The 23,047-nt window shown below is 45.6% G+C and overlaps 1 protein-coding gene across 1 annotated transcript in view; it reads right to left on the bottom strand.

The window, feature by feature from the left end:
• The window catches only part of LOC123741732 (zinc finger protein GLIS2), a gene marked incomplete at its 3' end in the record, with an annotated part of 75,358 nt that overhangs the window by 8,649 nt on the left and 43,662 nt on the right, over nucleotides 1–23,047 (bottom strand). The window contains exon 2 of the mRNA XM_045715645.1: nucleotides 131–344. Coding sequence (XP_045571601.1) covers nucleotides 131–320 — 190 coding nt within the window. The remainder of the gene's footprint in view (nucleotides 1–130; nucleotides 345–23,047) is intronic.

The raw sequence follows: 23,047 nt of genomic DNA, 5'->3' as shown, positions 1-23,047 counted from the left end.
TGTGTGTGTGTGTGTGTGTGTGTCAATAGTGTTACCCACCTGTGTGTGTGCGCGCAGGGTCACCCACCTCTGTGTGTGTGTGTGTGTGTGTGTGTGTGTGGGTGGGATGGGTGGATGTGTCGTCACCCACCTGTGTGTGGCGAGGCCGGGGAGGCGGGCACTATGACGGCTGTGCCATCATCAGCCATGCGGAGCTGCCGGGCGCGCTTGAAGGGTATCGGAGAGAGGGTGAGGGTGGGGGGTGACCGTGCACCCCTGTCCCGCCCGTTGACACGCCCCCGAGGGAGCATCAGGTCCAATGGCTCGTCCAGGGACAGCATGGCTGCAGCCCACGGACCTCCCACCTGCCCAGACAACCAATCAGAGAAGGTCAGGTATTCAGTAGTGATGGTGGAAAACATCTATACATTCCATATTGGATATTATTTTTGGTAATATATCATATCGTATTGTTTTGACAATATTGCAATATTATTTTGCACTCGGTGGCTGTACCTGCCTGGACCAAAACTCCTTCATAACTTGTCTTCTTTTTAAATAGGGAGACAATTTGTTTTCAGCACTTTTATTTCCATGACTGATCAAAACTCATGTTCTCATGCTCTCTCTGTCTCTCTGCAGCAGACATAGTGAGCAATATGTTTGGAACATAAAATCACAGTATCAAATTGCAATACATATTGTATCAACACCAAAGTATCGTGAAAATATGATATTGTGAGGTCCCTGGAAATGGCCAGCCCTAGTATTCAGCCAATCATACTTGGAGAGAGTGGCCAGCACTAGTATTCAGCCAATCATACTTGGAGAGAGTGGCCAGCACTAGTATTCAGCAAATCATACTTGGAGAGAGTGGCCAGCCCTAGTATTCAGAAAATCATACTTGGAGAGAGTGGCCAGCACTAGTATTCAGCCAATCATACTTGGAGAGAGTGGCCAGCCCTTGTATACAGCCAATCATACTTGGAGAGAGTGGCCAGCCCTTGTATACAGCCAATCATACTTGGAGAGAGTGGCCAGCACTAGTATTCATCCAATCATACTTGGAGAGAGTGGCCAGCCCTTGTATACAGCCAATCATACTTGGAGAGAGTGGCCAGCCCTAGTATTCAGCCAATCATAGTTGGAGAGAGTGGCCAGCACTAGTATTCAGCCAATCATACTTGGAGAGAGTGGCCAGCCCTTGTATACAGCCAATCATACTTGGAGAGAGTGGCCAGCCCTTGTATACAGCCAATCATACTTGGAGAGAGTGCAATGGCTCTATTCCCAAAAACTTCCGACCTGCACAGAGATAGTGGTTAGAGACAGGTAGCCTAGTGGTTAGCGACAGGTAGCCTAGTGGTTAGAGACAGGTAGCCTAGTGGTTAGAGACAGGTAGCCTAGTGGTTAGAGACAGGTAGCCTAGTGGTTAGAGGCAGGTAGCCTAGTGGTTAGAGACAGGTAGCCTAGTGGTTAGAGGCAGGTAGCCTAGTGGTTAGAGACAGGTAGCCTAGTGGTTAGAGACAGGTAGCCTAGTGGTTAGAGACAGGTAGCCTAGTGGTTAGAGCGTTGGACTAGTAACCAGAAGGTTGGAAGATCAAATCCCCGAGCTGACAAGGTAAAAATCTGTCGTTCTGCCCCTGAACAAGGCAGTTAACCCACTGTTCCTAGGCTGTCATTGAAAATAAGAATTTGTTCTTAACTGACTTTCCTACTAAAATAAATATTGAATGTGGGTTTTAATATCAAATACACTTATTTCCTATAATATTACCGGAATATGACTGGTATGTTCAATGCCAATGATTTATACTGTAACAGCAAAGTAATTCAGTGTTTTTAACAACTTGTAATAATGTGATGACCAATGAACAGACCGAGTCAGTGAAGGTGTGGTTAGGTAATGACTCTGTTTAATACAGGGACTGGTTAGAGGATGACCTCTGGTATACTCTGAATTCTACTTTAATATCCACTACACTGTCTTACCCATAACTACACTGTCTTACCCATAACTACACTGTCTTACCCATAACTACACTGTCTTACCCATAACTACACTGCCTTACCCATAACTACACTGTCTTACCCATAACTACACTGTCTTACCCATAACTACACTGCCTTACCCATAACTACACTGTCTTACCCATAACTACACTGCCTTACCCATAACTACACTGCCTTACCCATAACTACACTGCCTTACCCATAACTACACTGTCTTACCCATAACTACACTATCTTACCCATAACTACACTGCCTTACCCATAACTACACTGCCTTACCCATAACTACACTGCCTTACCCATAACTACACTATCTTACCCATAACTACACTGCCTTACCCATAACTACACTGTCTTACCCATAACTACACTGCCTTACCCATAACTACACTGTCTTACCCATAACTACACTGTCTTACCCATAACTACACTGCCTTACCCATAACTACACTATCTTACCCATAACTACACTGCCTTACCCATAACTACACTATCTTACCCATAACTACACTGCCTTACCCATAACTACACTGTCTTACCCATAACTACACTGTCTTACTCATAACTACACTGCCTTACCCATAACTACACTATCTTACCCATAACTACACTGCCTTACCCATAACTACACTGTCTTACCCATAACTACACTGTCTTACCCATAACTACACTGCCTTACCCATAACTAGACTGCCTTACCCATAACTACACTGTCTTACCCATAACTACACTGTCTTATCCATAACTACACTGCCTTACCCATAACTACACTGTCTTAGCCATAACTAAACTGCCTTACCCATAACTACACTGTCTTACCCATAACTACACTGCCTTACCCATAACTACACTGTCTTACCCATAACTACACTGTCTTACCCATAACTACACTGCCTTACCCATAACTACACTGCCTTACCCATAACTACACTGTCTTACCCATAACTACACTGTCTTATCCATAACTACACTGCCTTACCCATAACTACACTGTCTTACCCATAACTACACTGCCTTACCCATAACTACACTGTCTTACCCATAACTACACTGTCTTACCCATAACTACACTGTCTTATCCATAACTACACTGCCTTACCCATAACTACACTGTCTTACCCATAACTAAACTGCCTTACCCATAACTACACTGTCTTACCCAAAACTACACTGCCTTACCCATAACTACACTGTCTTACCCATAACTACACTGTCTTACCCATAACTACACTGCCTTACCCATAACTACACTGCCTTACCCATAACTACACTGTCTTACCCATAACTACACTGTCTTATCCATAACTACACTGCCTTACCCATAACTACACTGCCTTACCCATAACTACACTGTCTTACCCATAACTACACTGTCTTACCCATAACTACACTGTCTTACCCATAACTACACTGCCTTACCCATAACTACACTATCTTACCCATAACTACACTGCCTTACCCATAACTACACTGTCTTACCCATAACTACACTGCCTTACCCATAACTACACTGTCTTACCCATAACAATACTGCCTTACCCATAACTACACTATCTTACCCATAACTACACTGCCTTACCCATAACTACACTGTCTTACCCATAACAATACTGCCTTACCCATAACTACACTATCTTACCCATAACTACACTGCCTTACCCATAACTACATACCCATAACTACACTGCCTTACCCATAACTACACTGTCTTACCCATAACTACACTGTCTTACCCATAACTACACTGCCTTACCCATAACTACACTGTCTTACCCATAACAATACTGCCTTACCCATAACTACACTATCTTACCCATAACTACACTGCCTTACCCATAACTACACTGTCTTACCCATAACTACTGTCTTACCCATAACTACACTGCCTTACCCATAACTACACTATCTTACCCATAACTACACTGCCTTACCCATAACTACACTGTCTTACCCATAACTACACTGTCTTACCCATAACTACACTGTCTTACCCATAACTACACTATCTTACCCATAACTACACTGCCTTACCCATAACTACACTGTCTTACCCATAACTACACTGTCTTACCCATAACTACACTGTCTTACCCATAACTACACTATCTTACCCATAACTACACTGCCTTACCCATAACTACACTGTCTTACCCATAACTACACTGTCTTACCCATAACTACACTGTCTTGCCTCCTAGCAATGCACATGCACATGCACACTCAAACGAAACACACACTGTCCTCCCACCCCCCTCCCCCCCACACACACACACTGTCCCCCCCACACACACACACACTTCTCCCAGTGTCCCCTCCCTCCCTCCTGTGACCTTTGCTCACACACTCTTCCACAGGAATGTTTACAATCCAATCCAGATGCTCAGCCTGACCCCTCCACCCCCCCACCTCCCTCCGGCCACTGCCCTCTAGCCCCCCTGGTCAGCACCTCCCAATCACTATGGACCTTGTAGCCTCACTGCATGACCCCCCCCTCTCAGCCCATCAGCCCCCACTCAGTTCCACTTTACACACACACACACACACACACACACACACACACACACACACACACACACACACACACACACACACACACACACACACACACACACACACACAAACAGCTCGGCACCGACAGCCCCCATACCACTCAGGCCCACTGAACACACATGCGGTTATAGGCATGAAGTGATATTCTTCAAGAATATACAGGATTAATATCACTCAAATAATAACTCGTTTTAGATAAAAGCATCTGCTAAATGTCCAAGGTAATATAGAATATCTAACAATACACCACCACTATTCTCCTCTCAGTCTCTGAGTAACACACAGTAGTACAGTAGTCCAATTACATTCAAAGGGCTTTATTGGCATGGTAAACATATGTTTACATACAATAAACAAAAGGGAAATAAACAAAGGAAACTTTAGTGAACATTACACTCACAAAATGTTTTAAAGACTATAGACATTTCAAATGTTATATTATTGTCTATGTAGTGTTGTAACAACGTGCAAGTAGTTGAAGTATGAAAGGGGAAATAAATAAACATATAAATATAGGTTGTATTTACAATGTTGTTTGCTTTGTGGTGGAATGTGTGGGCATTGCTTCCTTTTAGGAGGTTGTAGAATTGAACAGCTCTTTTCTGCCCTGCATGCATTTTTGGGGGTTTTGCATTGAACAGAAAGTACATTTTGACAGAATTCTGCATGCGGAGTCTCAATTGGGTGTTTGTCCCATTTTGTGAATTATTGGTTGGTGAGTGGACCCCAGACCTCACAACCATAGAGGGCAACTCTCTCTCTCTCTTTCTCTCTCAATTGCTCGCTTGTTCTCTCTCTCTCTCTCTCTCCATCTATCTCTCTCTCAATTCAATTTCAATTTTTCTCTCTGTCCCTCTCTCTCTCTCCTCTCTCAGTCACAGTACTGTCTATATTTCTGCCACACAGCTCTAATACACACACTGATCTATTCCCACCCCCAGCTGACACAGACACACACACACACACACACACACACACACACACACACACACACACACACACACACACACACACACACACACACACACACACACACACACACACAAGCAATTATCCTACTGTAATTTCCACAAATCCTGCCCCGGCTTCTCTCTCCCTCTCCTTTCTCTCTCTCTCTCTCTAAAACACACACTCACTCTCTCTCTTTCTCTCTCGCTTTCTCTCTGTCACACACACACCCCCACACATACCCACACTCACTCACTCATACACATACTTACACAAACACAGAGCTGCGCTGCGGCGGTGCAGAACTGAATGGTGGTCTTTGAGAGCGAGTTTGGCCAGGGGCCACATGAGGAGAAGCTGTGTCTGGGAGGGGAAGGGGTCACCAAGTTCAGCCACCCCACTGCCACAACCCAGTCCAGGGGGATACCAGGCCTGATCAGCAGGAGATAGCAGGGGATGACACACACACATTGAGAGTGGGACATACACACACAGAGTGGGACACACACACACAGGAGGAACACATACACATTGAGAGTGGGACACACACACACAGAGTGGGACACACACACACAGGAGGGAAAACACACATTGAGAGTGGGACATACACAAACAGAGTGGGACACACACACACACAGGAGGGAAAACACACACATTGAGAGTGGGACATACACAAACAGAGTGGGACACACACACACACAGGAGGGAAAACACACACATTGAGAGTGGGACATACACAAACAGAGTGGGACACACACACACAGGAGAGAAAACACACACATTGAGAGTGGGACATACACACACAAAGAGCACTCAACTAATATCTACACACTCTGCAGAGAATACCACATGACCTGTGTTCTACAGAAACAGAGTGGGACACACAGACATACACACACACACACACACACACACACGGGAGGGAAAACACACACAGAGAGCGGGACACACACACACAAAGAGCACTCAACTAATATCTACACACTCTGCAGAGAATACCACATGACCTGTGTTCTAATCTAAAGACACAAATAACTGATGTCCGGAGCACTGTAACATAACCTAGTGGAGCACTGTAACATAACCTAGTGGAGCACTGTAACATAACCTAGTGGAGCACTGTAACATAACCTAGTGGAGACCTGTAACATAACCTAGTGGAGACCTGTAACATAACCTAGTGGAGCACTGTAACATAACCTAGTGGAGCACTGTAACATAACCTAGTGGAGCACTGTAACATAACCTAGTGGAGCACTGTAACATAACCTAGTGGAGCACTGTAACATAACCTAGTGGAGCACTGTAACATAACCTAGTGGAGACCTGTAACATAACCTAGTGGAGCACAGTAACATAACCTAGTGGATACCTGTAACATAACCTAGTGGAGCACTGTAACATAACCTAGTGGAGCACTGTAACATAACCTAGTGGAGCACTGTAACATAACCTAGTGGAGCACTGTAACATAACCTAGTGGAGACCTGTAACATAACCTAGTGGAGCACAGTAACATAACCTAGTGGATACCTGTAACATAACCTACTGGATAACTGTAACATAACCTAGTGGAGACCTGTAACATAACCTAGTGGAGCACTGTAACATAACCTAGTGGATACCTGTAACATAACCTAGTGGAGCACTGTAACATAACCTAGTGGAGCACTGTAACATAACCTAGTGGAGCACAGTAACATAACCTAGTGGAGACCTGTAACATAACCTAGTGGAGCACTGTAACATAACCTAGTGGAGACCTGTAACATAACCTAGTGGAGCACTGTAACATAACCTAGTGGAGACCTGTAACATAACCTAGTGGAGACCTGTAACATAACCTAGTGGAGCACAGTAACATAACCTAGTGGAGCACTGTAGCATAACATAGTGGAGACCTGTAGCATAACATAGTGGAGACCTGTAACATAACCTAGTGGAGCACTGTAACATAACCTAGTGGAGCACAGTAACATAACCTAGTGGAGCACAGTAACATAACCTAGTGGAGCACTGTAACATAACCTAGTGGAGCACTGTAACATAACCTAGTGGAGACCTGTAACATAACCTAGTGGAGACCTGTAACATAACCTAGTGGAGCACTGTAGCATAACCTAGTGGAGCACTCTAACATAACCTAGTGGAGACCTGTAACATAACCTAGTGGAGCACTGTAACATAACCTATTGGAGACCTGTAACATAACCTAGTGGAGACCTGTAACATAACCTAGTGGAGCACTGTAACATAACCTAGTGGAGACCTGTAACATAACCTAGTGGAGACCTGTAACATAACCTAGTGGAGCACAGTAACATAACCTAGTGGAGCACTGTAGCATAACATAGTGGAGACCTGTAGCATAACATAGTGGAGACCTGTAACATAACCTAGTGGAGCACTGTAACATAACCTAGTGGAGTACAGTAACATAACCTAGTGGAGCACAGTAACATAACCTAGTGGAGCACTGTAACATAACCTAGTGGAGCACTGTAACATAACCTAGTGGAGCACAGTAACATAACCTAGTGGAGCACTGTAACCTAACCTAGTGGAGACCTGTAACATAACCTAGTGGAGCACTGTAACATAACCTAGTGGAGCTCAGTAACATAACCTAGTGGAGACCTGTAACATAATCTAGAGGAGCACTGTAACATAACCTAGTGGAGACATGTAAAATAACCTAGTGGATACCTGTAACATAACCTAGTGGAGACCTGTAACATAACCTAGTGGAGACCTCTAACAAAACCTAGTGGAGCACAGTAATATAACCTAGTGGAGACCTGTAACATGACCTAGTGGAGCACAGTAACATAACCTAATGGAGACCTGTAACATAACCTAGTGGAGCACTGTAACATAACCTAGTGGAGATGTGTAACATAACCTAGTGGAGCACAGTAACATAACCTAGTGGAGACCTGTAACATAAATCAGTGGAGCACTGTAACATAACCTAGTGGATACCTGTAACATAACCTAGTGGATACCTTTAACATAACCTAGTGGATACCTGTAACATAACCAAGTGGATACCTGTAACATAACCTAGTGGATACCTGTAACACAACCTAGTGGATACCTGTAACACAACCTAGTGGAGCACAGTAACATAACCTAGTGGAGACGTGTAACACAACCTAGTGGAGCACTGTAACATAACCTAGTGGAGACGTGGGCCTAAACTGGGCCTAAACTGGGACATGCTTAACACCCCGGCCATCCTACAATCTAAGCTTGATGTCCTCAATCTCACACAAATTATCAATGAACCTACCAGGTACCACCCCAAAGCCGTAAACACGGGCACCCTCATAGATATCATCCTAACCAACTTGCCCTCTAAATACACCTCTGCTGTTTTCAACCAAGATCTCAGCGATCACCGCCTCATTGCCTGCATCCGTAATGGGTCAGCGGTCAAACGACCTCCACTCATCACTGTCAAACGCTCCCTGAAACACTTCAGCGAGCAGGTCTTTCTAATCAACCTGGCCCGGGTATCCTGGAAGGATATTGACCTCATCCCGTCAGTAGATGATGCCTGGCTATTCTTTAAAAGTGCCTTCCTCACCATCATAAATAAACATGCCCCATTCAAAAATGTAGAACTAGGAATAGATATAGTCCTTGGTTCACTCCAGACCTGTCTGCCCTTAACCAACACAAAAACATCCTGTGGCGTTCTGCATTAGCATCGAACAGCCCCCGTGATATGCAACTTTTCAGGGAAGTTAGGAACCAATATACACAGGCAGTTAGGAAAGCTAAGGCTAGTTTTTTCAAACAGAAATGTGCATCCTGTAGTACAAACTCAAAAAAGTTCTGGGACACTGTGAAGTCCATGGAGAATAAGAGCACCTCCTCCCAGCTGCCCACTGCACTGAGGCTAGGAAACACTGTCACTACCGATAAATCCACAATAATTGAGAATTTCAATAAGCATTTTTCTATGGCTGGCAATGCTTTCCACCTGGCTACCCCTACCCTGGTAACCAGCCCTGCGCTCCCCACAGCAACTCGCCCAAACCTCCTCCACTTCTCCTTCACCCAAATCCACATACAGTCAGGGAAAAAAGTATTTGATCCCCTGCTGATTTTGTACGTTTGCCCACTTACAAAGAAATGATCAGTCTATAATTTTAATGGTAGGTTTATTTGAACAGTGAGAGACAGAATAACAACAAAAAAATCCAGAAAAACGCATGTCAGAAATGTTATAAAATGATTTGCATTTTAATGAGGGAAATAAGTATTTGACCCCTCTGCAAAACATGACTTAGTACTTGGTGGCAAAACCCTTGTTGGCAATCACAGAGGTCAGACGTTTCTTGTAGTTGGCCACCAGGTTTGCACACATCTCAGGAGGGATTTTGTTAACATAACCTAGTCAGAGGTAAATGGAGGGGAGTCCTTCATACATTTTTCAAAGCACAGCAATACAAACCATACGTGTTGGAAGTACAGATCATAATGCCTTGCTGCAGAAAGGTGCATTGGTAATATGAGGTACAGATCATAATGCCTTGCTGCAGAAAGGTGCATTGGTAATATGAGGTACAGATCATAATGCCTTGCTGCAGAAAGGTGCATTGGTAATATAACATACTCTCTCGCAAGGTAGCGCCAACTGCCAAGTTCATTAGCAATTGTCTAATCGTGAAATACCCAGACAACGTACAGACAACATATAACCAAAAAGTATACCCAGAATGATCATGTTACTGTACCAATGCTGTAGTCTAATGACATTCTGCCCATGGTCCGGTTGGTATCAGGTCAGTAAGAGAAGTTAATATACAATCTGTTGTATCTCCTGACTCTTGCTGTTTGGCTCACTTTCAGAGCAATCAGGTCACATTGGTGGGCACTAGAACCTATCCTTTCAAAGGACACTAGCCACACCCTAAATCATAACCCTAATAACTTATGTCGGGCTAAACCACGCCTACCACCCCTCTGATTGGTCCTTTGGTCATTTGAGTCCTTCCCAAGGATTTGTTTTAATACTGACTCACCTGTATAATGTATTGATGTTCCCAGAGGAAGAGTAGTAGTAGGAGATAGGTATAGCCTTGATAAGAACTTAGTTCATCATTTTCATGTGTTTGATATCTAATTCAGAGTAATGTCCTACAGTGACCTGTGTCTCCCACCTTGAAAGTGTGTGTGTGTGTGTGTGTGTGTGTGTGTGTGTGTGTGTGTGTGTGTGTGTGTGTGTGTGTGTGTGTGTGTGTGTGTGTGTGTGTGTGTGTGTGTGTGTGTGTGTGTGTGTGTGTGTGTGTGTGTGTGTGTGTGTGTGTGTGTGTGTGTGTGTACGTGTGTGTGTGTGTACGTGTGTGTGTGTGTACGTGTGTGTTGACAGATTCCAACAGCTTATATCTGTCTAACCCCACATATGTCAACACTACAAGGCAATCACCTGCTTCATACCTACTCCAGGCATAGACTGATAAACACACACAAAATCACATGATGTTTGAATAAGAGTGTGTTGTAACCTGACCAATGAGGTAGATGATGGATAAGAATACCAGACCTGCATTCAAATAGTATTTGAATACTAATAATTTAAACTTTAGCAGTGCTTGATTGAGCTTATCACACTCACAGAAAGTGGGCCACAAATTTCCGGCCTCCGTCTCCCTCCCCTTCTTCCTCTGTCTGCTTCTCTGGCCTCCTGAGAGTCTGGGTACATGTGGTAACTTCATCAAGCCTCTGCCAGCAGAGTAGATCTCCCTGTCTGCTTCTCTGGCCTCCTGAGAGTCTGGGTACATGTGGTAACTTCATCAAGCCTCTGCCAGCAGAGTAGATCTCCCTCTGTCTGCTTCTCTGGCCTCCTGAGAGTCTGGGTACATGTGGTAACTTCATCAAGCCTCTGCCAGCAGAGTAGATCTCCCTCTGTCTGCTTCTCTGGCCTCCTGAGAGTCTGGGTACATGTGGTAACTTCATCAAGCCTCTGCCAGCAGAGTAGATCTCCCTCTGTCTGCTTCTCTGGCCTCCTGAGAGTCTGGGTACATGTGGTAACTTCATCAAGCCTCTGCCAGCAGAGTAGATCTCCCTCTGTCTGCTTCTCTGGCCTCCTGAGAGTCTGGGTACATGTGGTAACTTCATCAAGCCTCTGCCAGCAGAGTAGACCTCCCTCTGTCTGCTTCTCTGGCCTCCTGAGAGTCTGGGTACATGTGGTAACTTCATCAAGCCTCTGCCAGCAGAGTAGATCTCCCTCTGTCTGCTTCTCTGGCCTCCTGAGAGTCTGGGTACATGTGGTAACTTCATCAAGCCTCTGCCAGCAGAGTAGACCTCCCTCTGAGTTGTGTAACTCACGTCACGCACTGCCAACGTGTTTTAGTTTGTCTAATGTAGCAGAAAATCACCTGTCATCCCCTTTAAACTGTGAAATCCCTCCCTGTGATGTCTAGTCACTTTACCCCTATACATATCTACCTCTTTCACTCCAGTATCCCTGCACATTATAAATATGGTATTGGAACTGACCCTGTATATAACTTCTTACTTTCTTGTGTTCTTCTTATTTTCATTTATGTGTGTTTCTGTTCTATCTTATGTTATTTGTAGTGTTACATTGATATTGAATACTGCATTGTTGGGTTTAGAGGTGGCAAGAAAGGCATTTCTGTACTTATGCACGTGACATTAAAACTTGAAACCGTCCCTGACCGCCCCATCAGATCCCTTCCTGTGGCTGATGGTCCTATCAGTGTGCTCCGTTCTCCGTGGTGCCTGGGGCAGAATCCACTGCAGGGGTCTGGACACAAAAGCCCCTCTTATATTCACACACCCCAGTAGCTCCACGTGTAAACCATTACAAGACCTGACCTGAGGACAGACGCTATACATCATCTTCTCTTCTCATTTTTAACTAGTCCAACCCTGCTAACACTAGCCTGGTCCCAGATCTGTCTGTGCTGTCTTGCCAACTCCTATGGTTATTTACACCAAAGTGACAATGACCATAGGAGTTAGCAAGCTGTCACCCTATAACCTGAGCAATCCAACAGTGGTACAGTACAGACTGTCATACAGGCTGGGTTGGAATGCTGCAATACCCTGGGGAAAAAGAGGGGGGTGATGGGGAGACATGCTAAGGATACTGTTAAAGCTGTATCTATAAAATGTCTCAAAGAGTCCTATGTAACAGTATACTGTACATGACAGCAATCATCTCTCAAGAATAGAATGATGAACAGCATATGATCGGCCCTTTAGAAATACTAGGCACATTCAGAGCAACTATAAAATAGTCCCCTCTTGAGGTCCGCCTGGCCATACTGTTCTCATACTGTTCTCATGTCCCCGTTTAGTACTAGAGGGTATGTTGAAAAAGTGAATCAGCGGTGCTGGAAATGAATGACTCTGCTGCATGTTGATTCGCCTCAGGATACCCTCTCTTTACAGTAATGACTTTGGAGAAGGGCCCTGGCTGGCTGGAAGTGAGTCAGTGTGTGGATTCTAGAACCAGCGGAGGTCAGAAGGAAGGGGGAGCTAGCTGGCCCTGTGTGTGTTTCTGTGTGTGTGTGTGTGTGTGTACGGCCCAGTCAGTGATTTAGGAGGGGGCAGTGGTGGGATGGCGGGAGGCTGTGAAGTTTGGGGAAGGGGTGTTGCTCGGCCCCTGTGCAGACTTCCTCACTCAGCCGTGGGGTCGCTAGCCTCTTTGAAAGGCGGCTTTGTGCCCCTCCAGAGCCCCCCCTCTCGCACCTGCCAAGGCAAAGCAAACACAGGCTGTAACAGTTGAATGACAGCGAGGGGGGTGAGGAGAGTGAATGAAAGGTCTGTGTCTCCTCTGTTTTACCTCCCTTTCCCATCCTATTCCAGGTTATTTTCTGCCTCCCCTGTAAGGAAGTACCCAACTCAACACACTTCCCTTTGGCGCTTAGGAAAGGTGAGGTAATGCATATGCTGGGTGGTGGAAGGTCAGAGGGATGGTCATGGGTGAGGTGGAAGGTCACATGGGGAAGAGGTGGAAGGTCACATGGGGAGAGGTGGAAGGTCACATGGGGGAAGAGGTGGAAGGTCACATGGGGAGAGGTGGAAGGTCACATGGGGGAAGAGGTGGAAGGTCACATGGGGGAAGAGCTGGAAGGTGACATGGGGGAGAGGTGGAAGGTAACATGGGGGAGAGGTGGATGGTGACATGGGGATAGGTGGAAGGTGACATGGGGGAGAGGTGGAAGGTGACATGGGGAGAGAGGTGGAAGGTGACATGGGGAAGGTCACATGGGGGGTGAGGTGGGTGGGACCTAGAGTGAGGGAAAAAAGTATTTGATCCCCTGCTGATTTTGTACGTTTGCCCACTGACAAAGAAATGATCAGTCTATAATTTTAATGGCAGGTTTATTTGAAGAGTGAGAGACAGAATAACAACAACAAAAAATCCAGAAAAAGGCATGTCAAAAATGTTATAAATTGATTTGCATTTTAATGAGGGAAATAAGCATTTGACCCCTTCTCAATCAGAAAGATTTCTGGATCCCAGGTGTCTTTTATACAGGTAACGAGCTGAGATTAGGAGCACACACTTAAAGAGAGTGCTCCTAACCGCAGCTTGTTACCTGTATAAAAGGCACCTGTCCACAGAAGCAATCAATCAGATTCCAAACTCTCCACCATGGCCAAGACCAAAGAGCTCTCCAAGGATGTCAGGGACAAGATTGTAGACCTACACAAGGCTGGAATGGGCTACAAGACCATCGCCAAGCAGCTTGGTGAGAAGGTGACAACAGTTGGTGCGATTATTCGCAAATGGAAGAAACACAAAATAACTGTCAATCTCCCTCGGCCTGGGGCTCCATGCAAGATCTCACCTCGTGGAGTTGCAATGTTCATGAGAACGGTGAGGAATCAGCCCAGAACTACACGGGAGGATCTTGTCAATGATCTCAAGGCAGCTGGGACCATAGTCACCAAGAAAACAATTGGTAACACACTACGCCGTGAAGGACTGCTCAAGAAAGCACATATACATGCCCGTCTGAAGTTTGCCAATGAACATCTGAATGATTCAGAGGACAATTGGGTGAAAGTGTTGTGGTCAGATGAGACCAAAATGGAGCTCTTTGGCATCAACTCAACTCGCCGTGTTTGGAGGAGAACACAATCCCCACCGTCAAACATGGAGGTGGAAACATTATGCCTTGGGGGTGTTTTTCTGCTAAGGGGACAGGACAACTTCACCGCATCAAAGGGACGATGGACGGGGCCATGTACCGTCAAATCTTGGGTGAGAACCTCCTTCCCTCAGCCAGGGCATTGAAAATGGGTCGTGGATGGGTATTCCAGCATGACAATGACCCAAAACACACGGCCAAGGCAACAAAGGAGTAGCTCAAGAAGAAGCACATTAAGGTCCTGGAGTGGCCTAGCCAGTCTCCAGACCTTAATCCCATAGAAAATCTGTGGAGGGAGCTGAAGGTTCGAGTTGCCAAACGTCAGCCTCGAAACCTTAATGACTTGGAGAAGATTTGCAAAGAGGAGTGGGACAAAATCCCTCCTGAGATGTGTGCAAACCTGGTGGCGAACTACAAGAAACGTCTGACCTCTGTGATTGCCAACAAGGGTTTTGCCACCAAGTGCTAAGTCATGTTTTGCAGAGGGGTCAAATACTTATTTCCCTCATTAAAATGCTAATCAATTTATAACATTTTTGACATATTTTTTTGTTGTTATTCGGTCTCTCACTGTTCAAATAAACCTACCATTAAAATTATAGACTGATCATTTCTTTTGTCAGTGGGCAAACGTACAAAATCAGCAGGGGATCAAATACTTTTTTCCCTGACTGTAGATTAGGTGAAGGGTCAGGAGGATGGGGTGGATAATGGACCAAGGTCAGAGGGAGGGTATGTATGTGTTTCAACACCTCTACTGTTCCAGGCTGGATCAGTAATGACCTCTGACCCTGCTCTGACCTACTGATCTTTACCCTATTATATCAGATTAGATATACACTTAGTGTTATATTTCAGCGTAGCAAGACACTGTGGATACTGGAGTAGGTTCTGAGAGAAATGAATCAGCAAGACACTGTGGATACTGGAGTAGGTTCTGAGAGAAATGAATCAGCAAGACACTGTGGATACTGGAGTAGGTTCTGACAGAAATGAATCAGCAAGACACTGTGCATACTGGAGTAGGTTCTGACAGAAATGAATCAGCAAGACACTGTGGATACTGGAGTAGGTTCTGAGAGAAATGAATCAGCAAGACACTGTGGATATTGGAGTAGGTTCTGACAGAAATGAATCAGCAAGACACTGTGCATACTGGAGTAGGTTCTGAGAGAAATGAAGCAGCAAGACACTGTGGATACTGGAGTAGGTTCTGAGAGAAATGAATCAGCAAGACAATGTGGATACTGGAGTAGGTTCTGAGAGAAATGAATCAGCAAGACACTGTGGATACTGGAGTAGGTTCTGAGAGAAATGAATCAGCAAGACACTGTGGATACTGGAGTAGGTTCTGACAGAAATGAATCAGCAAGACACTGTGGATACTGGAGTAGGTTCTGAGAGAAATGAATCAGCAAGACACTGTGGATACTGGAGTAGGTTCTGACAGAAATGAATCAGCAAGACACTGTGGATACTGGAGTAGGTTCTGAGAGAAATGAATCAGCAAGACACTATGGATACTGGAGTAGGTTCTGAGAGAAATGAATCAGCAAGACACTGTGGATACTGGAGTCGGTTCTGAGAGAAATGAATCAGCAAGACACTGTGGATACTGGAGTAGGTTCTGAGAGAAATGAATCAGCAAGACACTGTGGATACTGGAGTAGGTTCTGAGAGAAATGAATCAGCAAGACACTGTGGATACTGGAGTAGGTTCTGAGAGAAATGAATCAGCAAGACACTGTGGATACTGGAGTAGGTTCTGAGAGAAATGAATCAGCAAGACACTATGGATACTGGAGTAGGTTCTGAGAGAAATGAATCAGCAAGACACTGTGGATACTGGAGTCGGTTCTGAGAGAAATGAATCAGCAAGACACTGTGGATACTGGAGTAGGTTCTGAGAGAAATTAATCTATGGTATAACAAGACCAAAATGATGTCATGGATGGATTGTGTGTGTGTGAGAGAGCGATCATAACCCCCTCTCTGAGCCTGATTGTAACTGATCTCCCTCCTGCTGTGGCCCTGGGAGGTGGTCTGCAGGAGGGAACTCTCTCGGTGCTTCCACACACACTGGCTGGGATCCTATCCCACAATCCAAGGCCTCAGAGGGAGGTCCTCCTGTGTCCTAGTTCTCACACACATTCACAGAAGCAGCTGAACTGTTCACTGTTGACTTCCTCCCTCAGCCCCAACCACCATTATCTTATGTTATCTGGAAGGGATTACTCTCTAGCTCAACCCTCTTGCAACTAGTTATGATAACATTTATGGGTCAGCCATAAAGTGGAGATCTATAATATGTCCTCATCTGGTACCCATCTCTTTGCAGTTTCCATGAGGTCTTAGTGTTAGCAATGAGTGAAACTTTTTTAATTTAACTAGGCAAGTCAGTTAAGAACACATTTTTATTTACAATGACAGCCTAGGAACAGTGGATTAACTGCCTTGTTCAGGGGCAGAACAACAGATTTGTACCTTGTCAGCTCGGGGATTCGATCTTGCAATCTTTCGGTTACTGGCCCAATGCTCTAACCACTAGACTACCTGTCTCTAACCACTAGGCTACCTGTCTCTAACCACTAGGCTACCTGTCTCTAACCACTAGACTACCTGTCTCTAACCACTAGGCTACCTGTCTCTAACCACTAGGCTACCTGTCTCTAACCACTAGGCTACCTGTCTCTAACCACTAGGCTACCTGTCTCTAACCACTAGGCTACCTGTCTCTAACCACTAGGCTACCTGTCTCTAACCACTAGGCTACCTGTCTCTAACCACTAGGCTACCTGCCTCTAACCACTAGACTACCTGCCTCTAACCACTAGGCTACCTGTCTCTAACCACTAGGCTACCTGTCTCTAACCACTAGACTACCTGTCTCTAACCACTAGACTACCTGTCTCTAACCACTAGGCGACCTGTCTCTAACCACTAGGCGACCTGTCTCTAACCACTAGGCTACCTGTCTCTAACCACTAGGCTACCTGTCTCTAACCACTAGGCTACCTGTCTCTAACCACTAGGCTACCTGTCTCTAACCACTAGGCTACCTGTCTCTAACCACTAGGCTACCTGTCTCTAACCACTAGGCTACCTGTCTCTAACCACTAGACTACCTGTCTCTAACCACTAGACTACCTGTCTCTAACCACTAGGCTACCTGTCTCTAACCACTAGGCTACCTGCCTCTAACCACTAGGCTACCTGCCTCTAACCACTAGGATACCTGTCTCTAACCACTAGGCTACCTGTCTCTAACCACTAGGCTACCTGTCTCTAACCACTAGACTACCTGTCTCTAACCACTAGACTACCTGTCTCTAACCACTAGACTACCTGTCTCTAACCACTAGACTACCTGCCGCCCCTGAGGTCATTTGACACATAATGGCGTCCGTTGTTCACACCTCAAGCAAGTCGCTTTGCAGTGGAGCTGTGTCCAGGCCTGCTGGTTTCTAAGCCCTCTGAGCCCAGTGGACTGCAGTTACTGCAGCCAGGCCAGGTGGGAGAGATGAGGCCTCAGGTGTGACTGGCTAACACTCGTGGGGTGTGAACTTTAACCTCAACCATTTAAAGAGCATTTCAAAGGGATTCCACTGCACTGTTTGATGGGATACCAGTCTAGAAGCCTGGTGAAACCAGACTAGGGTTTAATTCGGTAGTTTTCCCAAAATTCCCAGTCAGATGATTACTGGAATCACGAGGGAATAAGCAGAAAGTCCAGAATCCTCCAACATTTTTGTACTTTTACTCCACAATTTATCCAATTGGTAATTACAGTCTTGTCCCATCGCTGCAACTCACATTCGGACTCGGGAGAGTCGTTGGTTAAGAGCCACGCGTCCTCCGAAACACAACCCTGCAAAGTCGCACTGCTTCGCTTTGCCCGGAAGCCAGCCGCACCAATGTGTCGGAGGAAACACCGTCCAGCTGGCTACTGAAGTCAGTTTGCAGGCGCCCAGCCCACCACAAGTAGTTACTAGAGAGCGATGGGACAATGACATCCCAGCCAGCCAAACCCTCCCCTAACCCAGACGACGCTGGGCCAATTGTGCACCGCCTCATGGGTCTCTCGGTCACGGCCGGCTGTGGCAGAGCCTGGGATCAAACCTGGGTCGGTAGTGACACCTCAAGCACTGCGATGCAGTGCCTTATACCGCTGTGCCTTATACCGCAGTGCCTTATACCGCAGTGCCTTATACCGCAGTGCCTTATACCGCAGTGCCTTATACCGCAGTGCCTTATACCGCTGTGCCTTATACCGCTGTGCCTTATACCGCTGTGCCTTATACCGCTGTGCCTTATACCACTGTGCCTTATACCGCTGTGCCTTATACCGCTGTGCCTTATACCGCTGTGCCTTATACCACTGTGCCTTATACCGCTGTGCCTTATACCGCTGTGCCTTATACCGCAGTGCCTTATACCGCAGTGCCTTATACCGCAGTGCCTTATACCGCTGTGCCTTATACCGCTGTGCCTTATACCGCTGTGCCTTATACCACTGTGCCAGTCGGGAGGCCCTGCTGTGCCGCTGTGCCACTCGGGCTGTGCCACTCGGGCTGTGCCACTCGGGCTGTGCCACTCGGGAGGCCGAAAATGACTGATTCTGTGCTCAACTATGATGAGTCTGGTTTAGCCAGGCTATACACCTAGAACAGGATGCAGTGGATATCTTTAGTAAACATAAAAAGGTACATCTTGGCCACTAACCTAAGCAAATTCTAGCCTGTACTGTTTCAGCAACTCCTATGGTTATTGTCATGCTAAACAGAGAATGACCAAATAAATCTGTAGCCAGGCTACAATTGGCCTTCCACCACTAAACCCATACGACGGACTTCTCCTTTCTTGCGTTTTCTTTTAGTGTCTCACTCTTACACTTCTCTCTCCCTCTCGCTCCCTTTCACCTTCTCTCCCCCCTTCTCCATCCTTCCTTCGGGGCAGGAGCTCTGACTGTCCCCTCCTCCCTGACACATACACACCCAAACCACAACCTCAACATACCCCTCCTCCCATGTCCCATCACTCAACAATGACATGCACACACACACACACACACACACACACACACACACACACACACACACACACACACACACACACACACACACACACACACACACACACACACACACACACACACACACACACACACACACACACACACACACACACACACACACACACACACACACACACACACCCTGAGTTGAGAGATGTTTTTCTTCTCAGCCAGCCACCTCCTCAGATAGGAAACCTCCACTGGGCCTCTCTCCCCCTCCTTTCTCTCTCTTTCCCCTCTCAGTCTGTCTCTCCCCCTCTTTCTGACTTTCCTTTCCCTTTCTCACAATTGTTTTCTCTAATTTTCTCTCCCCTCTCTCCTCCTGTCTTTTATTTTTCTCAACACCCTCCTCCTTCCCTGGATAGTTTGCTATTTCTGTTTTTCTATTCTTTCTTTCTCTCTCTTTCTCATCATTCTCTCCTTTATGTCATAATTCTTGTCCTTTCTGACCCAAGACTCTTCCCCTCTCTGTGTTTTCTTTCTTTCTGTCAATACATACCTCACAATTCCTCTTTCTACCAATACACACCTCACACTTCATCTTTCTATCAATACATACCTCACACTTCCTCTTTCTATCAATACATACCTCACACTTCATCTTTCTATCAATACATACCTCACACTTCATACATACCTCACACTTCCCTTCCTCTTGCTGTCAATACATACCTCACACTTCCTCTTTCTATCAATACATACCTCACACTTCCTCTTTCTATCAATACATACCTCACACTTCATCTTTCTATCAATACATACCTCACACTTCCTCTTTCTATCAATACATACCTCACACTTCATCTTTCTATCAATACATACCTCACACTTCATACATACCTCACACTTCCCTTCCTCTTGCTGTCAATACATACCTCACATTTCCTCTTTCTATCAATAAATACCTCACACTTCATACATACCTCACACTTCCCTTCCTCTTGCTGTCAATACATACCTCACAATTTTCTTTCTATCAATACATACCTCTCACTTCCCTTCCTCTTTCTATCAATACATACCTCACACTTCCTCTTTCTATCAAAACAATACATACCTCACACCTCTTTCTATCAATACATACCTCACACTTCCCTTCCTCTTTCTGTCAATACATACCTCACACTTCCTCTTTCTATCAAAACATACCTCACACTTCCCTTTCTCCTTCTGACAATACATACCTCACACTTCCCTTCCTCCTTCTGTCACTACATACCTCACACTTCCCTTCCTCTTTCAGGCTCTACAAAAATACACACAGAAACATATAGGGATTATATAATAACTGTTACAGCATTCAAGGAGCCGGGAGGGGGGACTGCTGAGGGGAGAGAGTGTGTATTTTTGTTTTTAATATGCTTGTGGGAACCAGAAGTCCTCACAAGGATAGTAAAACAAGGAAGATTTGGACAAGTGGGGACATTTTGCTGGTCCCCACAAGGGAAAAGGCAATTTTAGGCTTAATGTTAGGAGTTAGGGTTAAGGTTAGGAGTTAGGAGTTAGGCTTAAGGTTAGGAGTTAGGCTTAAGGTTAGGAGTTATGGTTAAGGTTAGGAGTTAGGGTTAAGGTTCGAACACATCGCACCGAATGTGGATATAGCGTTCGTCTGCTGATCATTCAGCGCGCTGTATTAAGGACCACCCGCTAACTGTAAAGAAAGAACATTGGGTTGGTTCTTTTCCTGAGGGATCAATGGAGGCTGAGAGCTCAGAGGGGTCACCTGCTACGATTCAATGAGAGGAAGACAACAATGAGAGGAAGACTAATTATAATAATAAAGTATGCCAACTGGACCAATAAATTAATAGATAAATAGATTTTATTTTCTAAGACAACACAACATTGCAGCAACACATGACAACACAGCATGGTAGCAACACAACATGACAACAACACGGTAGCAACACAACATGGTAGCAGCACAAACGTAGTACAAGCATGCCTAACAACAGCACAAAGGCCAAGAAGATAGAGACAACAATACATCACACGAAGCAGCCACAACTGTCAGTAAGAGTGTCCATGACTGAGACGGAATGAAGAGATGGAGATAAAACTGTCCAATGTGAGTGTTGCTTGCAGCGTGTTCCAGTCGCTAGTTGAAGGGAACTGAAAAGAGGAGCGACCCAGGGATGTGTGTGCTTTGGGGACCTTTAACAGAATGTGACTGACAGAATGGCCTTGTACTGTATGTGGTGGATGTGGAGGATGAGGGCTGCAGTAGATATCTCAGATAGGGGGGAGTGAGGCCTAAGAGCGTTTTATAAATAAGCATCAACCAGTGGGTCTTGCGACGGCTATATAGAGATGACCAGTTTACATAGGAGTAGAGTGCAGTGATGTGTCCTATAAGAAGCATTGGTGGCAAATCTGATGGCTGAATGGTAAAGAATAAATCAATAATGATAAATCCCACCAAGGGATTAAGTGCTGCCTTTAAGGTTGGGTTTAGGTTAGGGGTTAGGGAAAATAGGATTTTGAATGGGAATCAATTGTTTGGTCCCGACAAGGATAGCAAAACAAATGTGTGTGTGTGTGTGTGTGTGTGTGTGTGTGTGTGTGTGTGTGTGTGTGTGTGTGTGTGTGTGTGTGTGTGTGTGTGTGTGTGTGTGTGTGTGTGTGTGTGTGTGTGTGTGTGTGTGTGTGTGTGTGTGTGTGTGTGTGTGTGTGTGTGTGTGTGAGAAAGAGAGATGGAGGGAGGTGGAAGGCAGACAGGGTGGGACAAAGAGAAACAGAGGGGACTTACTGCAACAGGAACCCTCTTACTGAGCGATGGCCCCCAGCCAGAACTCTCAGACAGAGGAGAGGGGGAGAGAGGGAAGGTGGTAGGAGGGAGAAGAAGTGAGAGATGACAGTAGAGCGTGAGAGAGAGTAGGAGGGCCCGAGTAGTGGATTTAGTTGTCAAATGCCAGCACTACCTTGGAATGGGGGGGACAACAACATGTCTCTTTCAGTCCCAGTATCACTGTTAGACCCAAACAGAGAGCTAGTCTGAGAACAGTGGACTGGCAGTGTTTTCACACTACGACTGAGTCTGCCAAGGCCTGGATTACAAAACACTGCCTGACCTGACTTGACTCTGGGGCAGGAGGGAGGGAGGTGGCAAGGGGTAAATACTGTATATAGAAATGGTAGACATAGGTATTATTGACAAAAAGGAGAGAGACAGAGAGAGAGAGAGAGAGAGAGAGACAGAGAGAGAGAGACAGAGAGAGAGAGACAGAGAGAGAGAGAGAGAGAGAAAAGGTGGGGAGAGGGTAGGGGTAGCAACCAGGACTTGAGTTCTGGTTTAGGGCTAGGAAACTTCTCCCAGGCAGCAGCAGACACTTTTATTAACTGA

This window comes from Salmo salar, chromosome ssa03 (genome assembly GCF_905237065.1).
Source record: "Salmo salar chromosome ssa03, Ssal_v3.1, whole genome shotgun sequence".
In the NCBI taxonomy this organism is placed as follows: Eukaryota; Metazoa; Chordata; class Actinopteri; order Salmoniformes; family Salmonidae; genus Salmo; species Salmo salar.
This window is presented reverse-complemented; position numbering and strand designations above follow the sequence as displayed.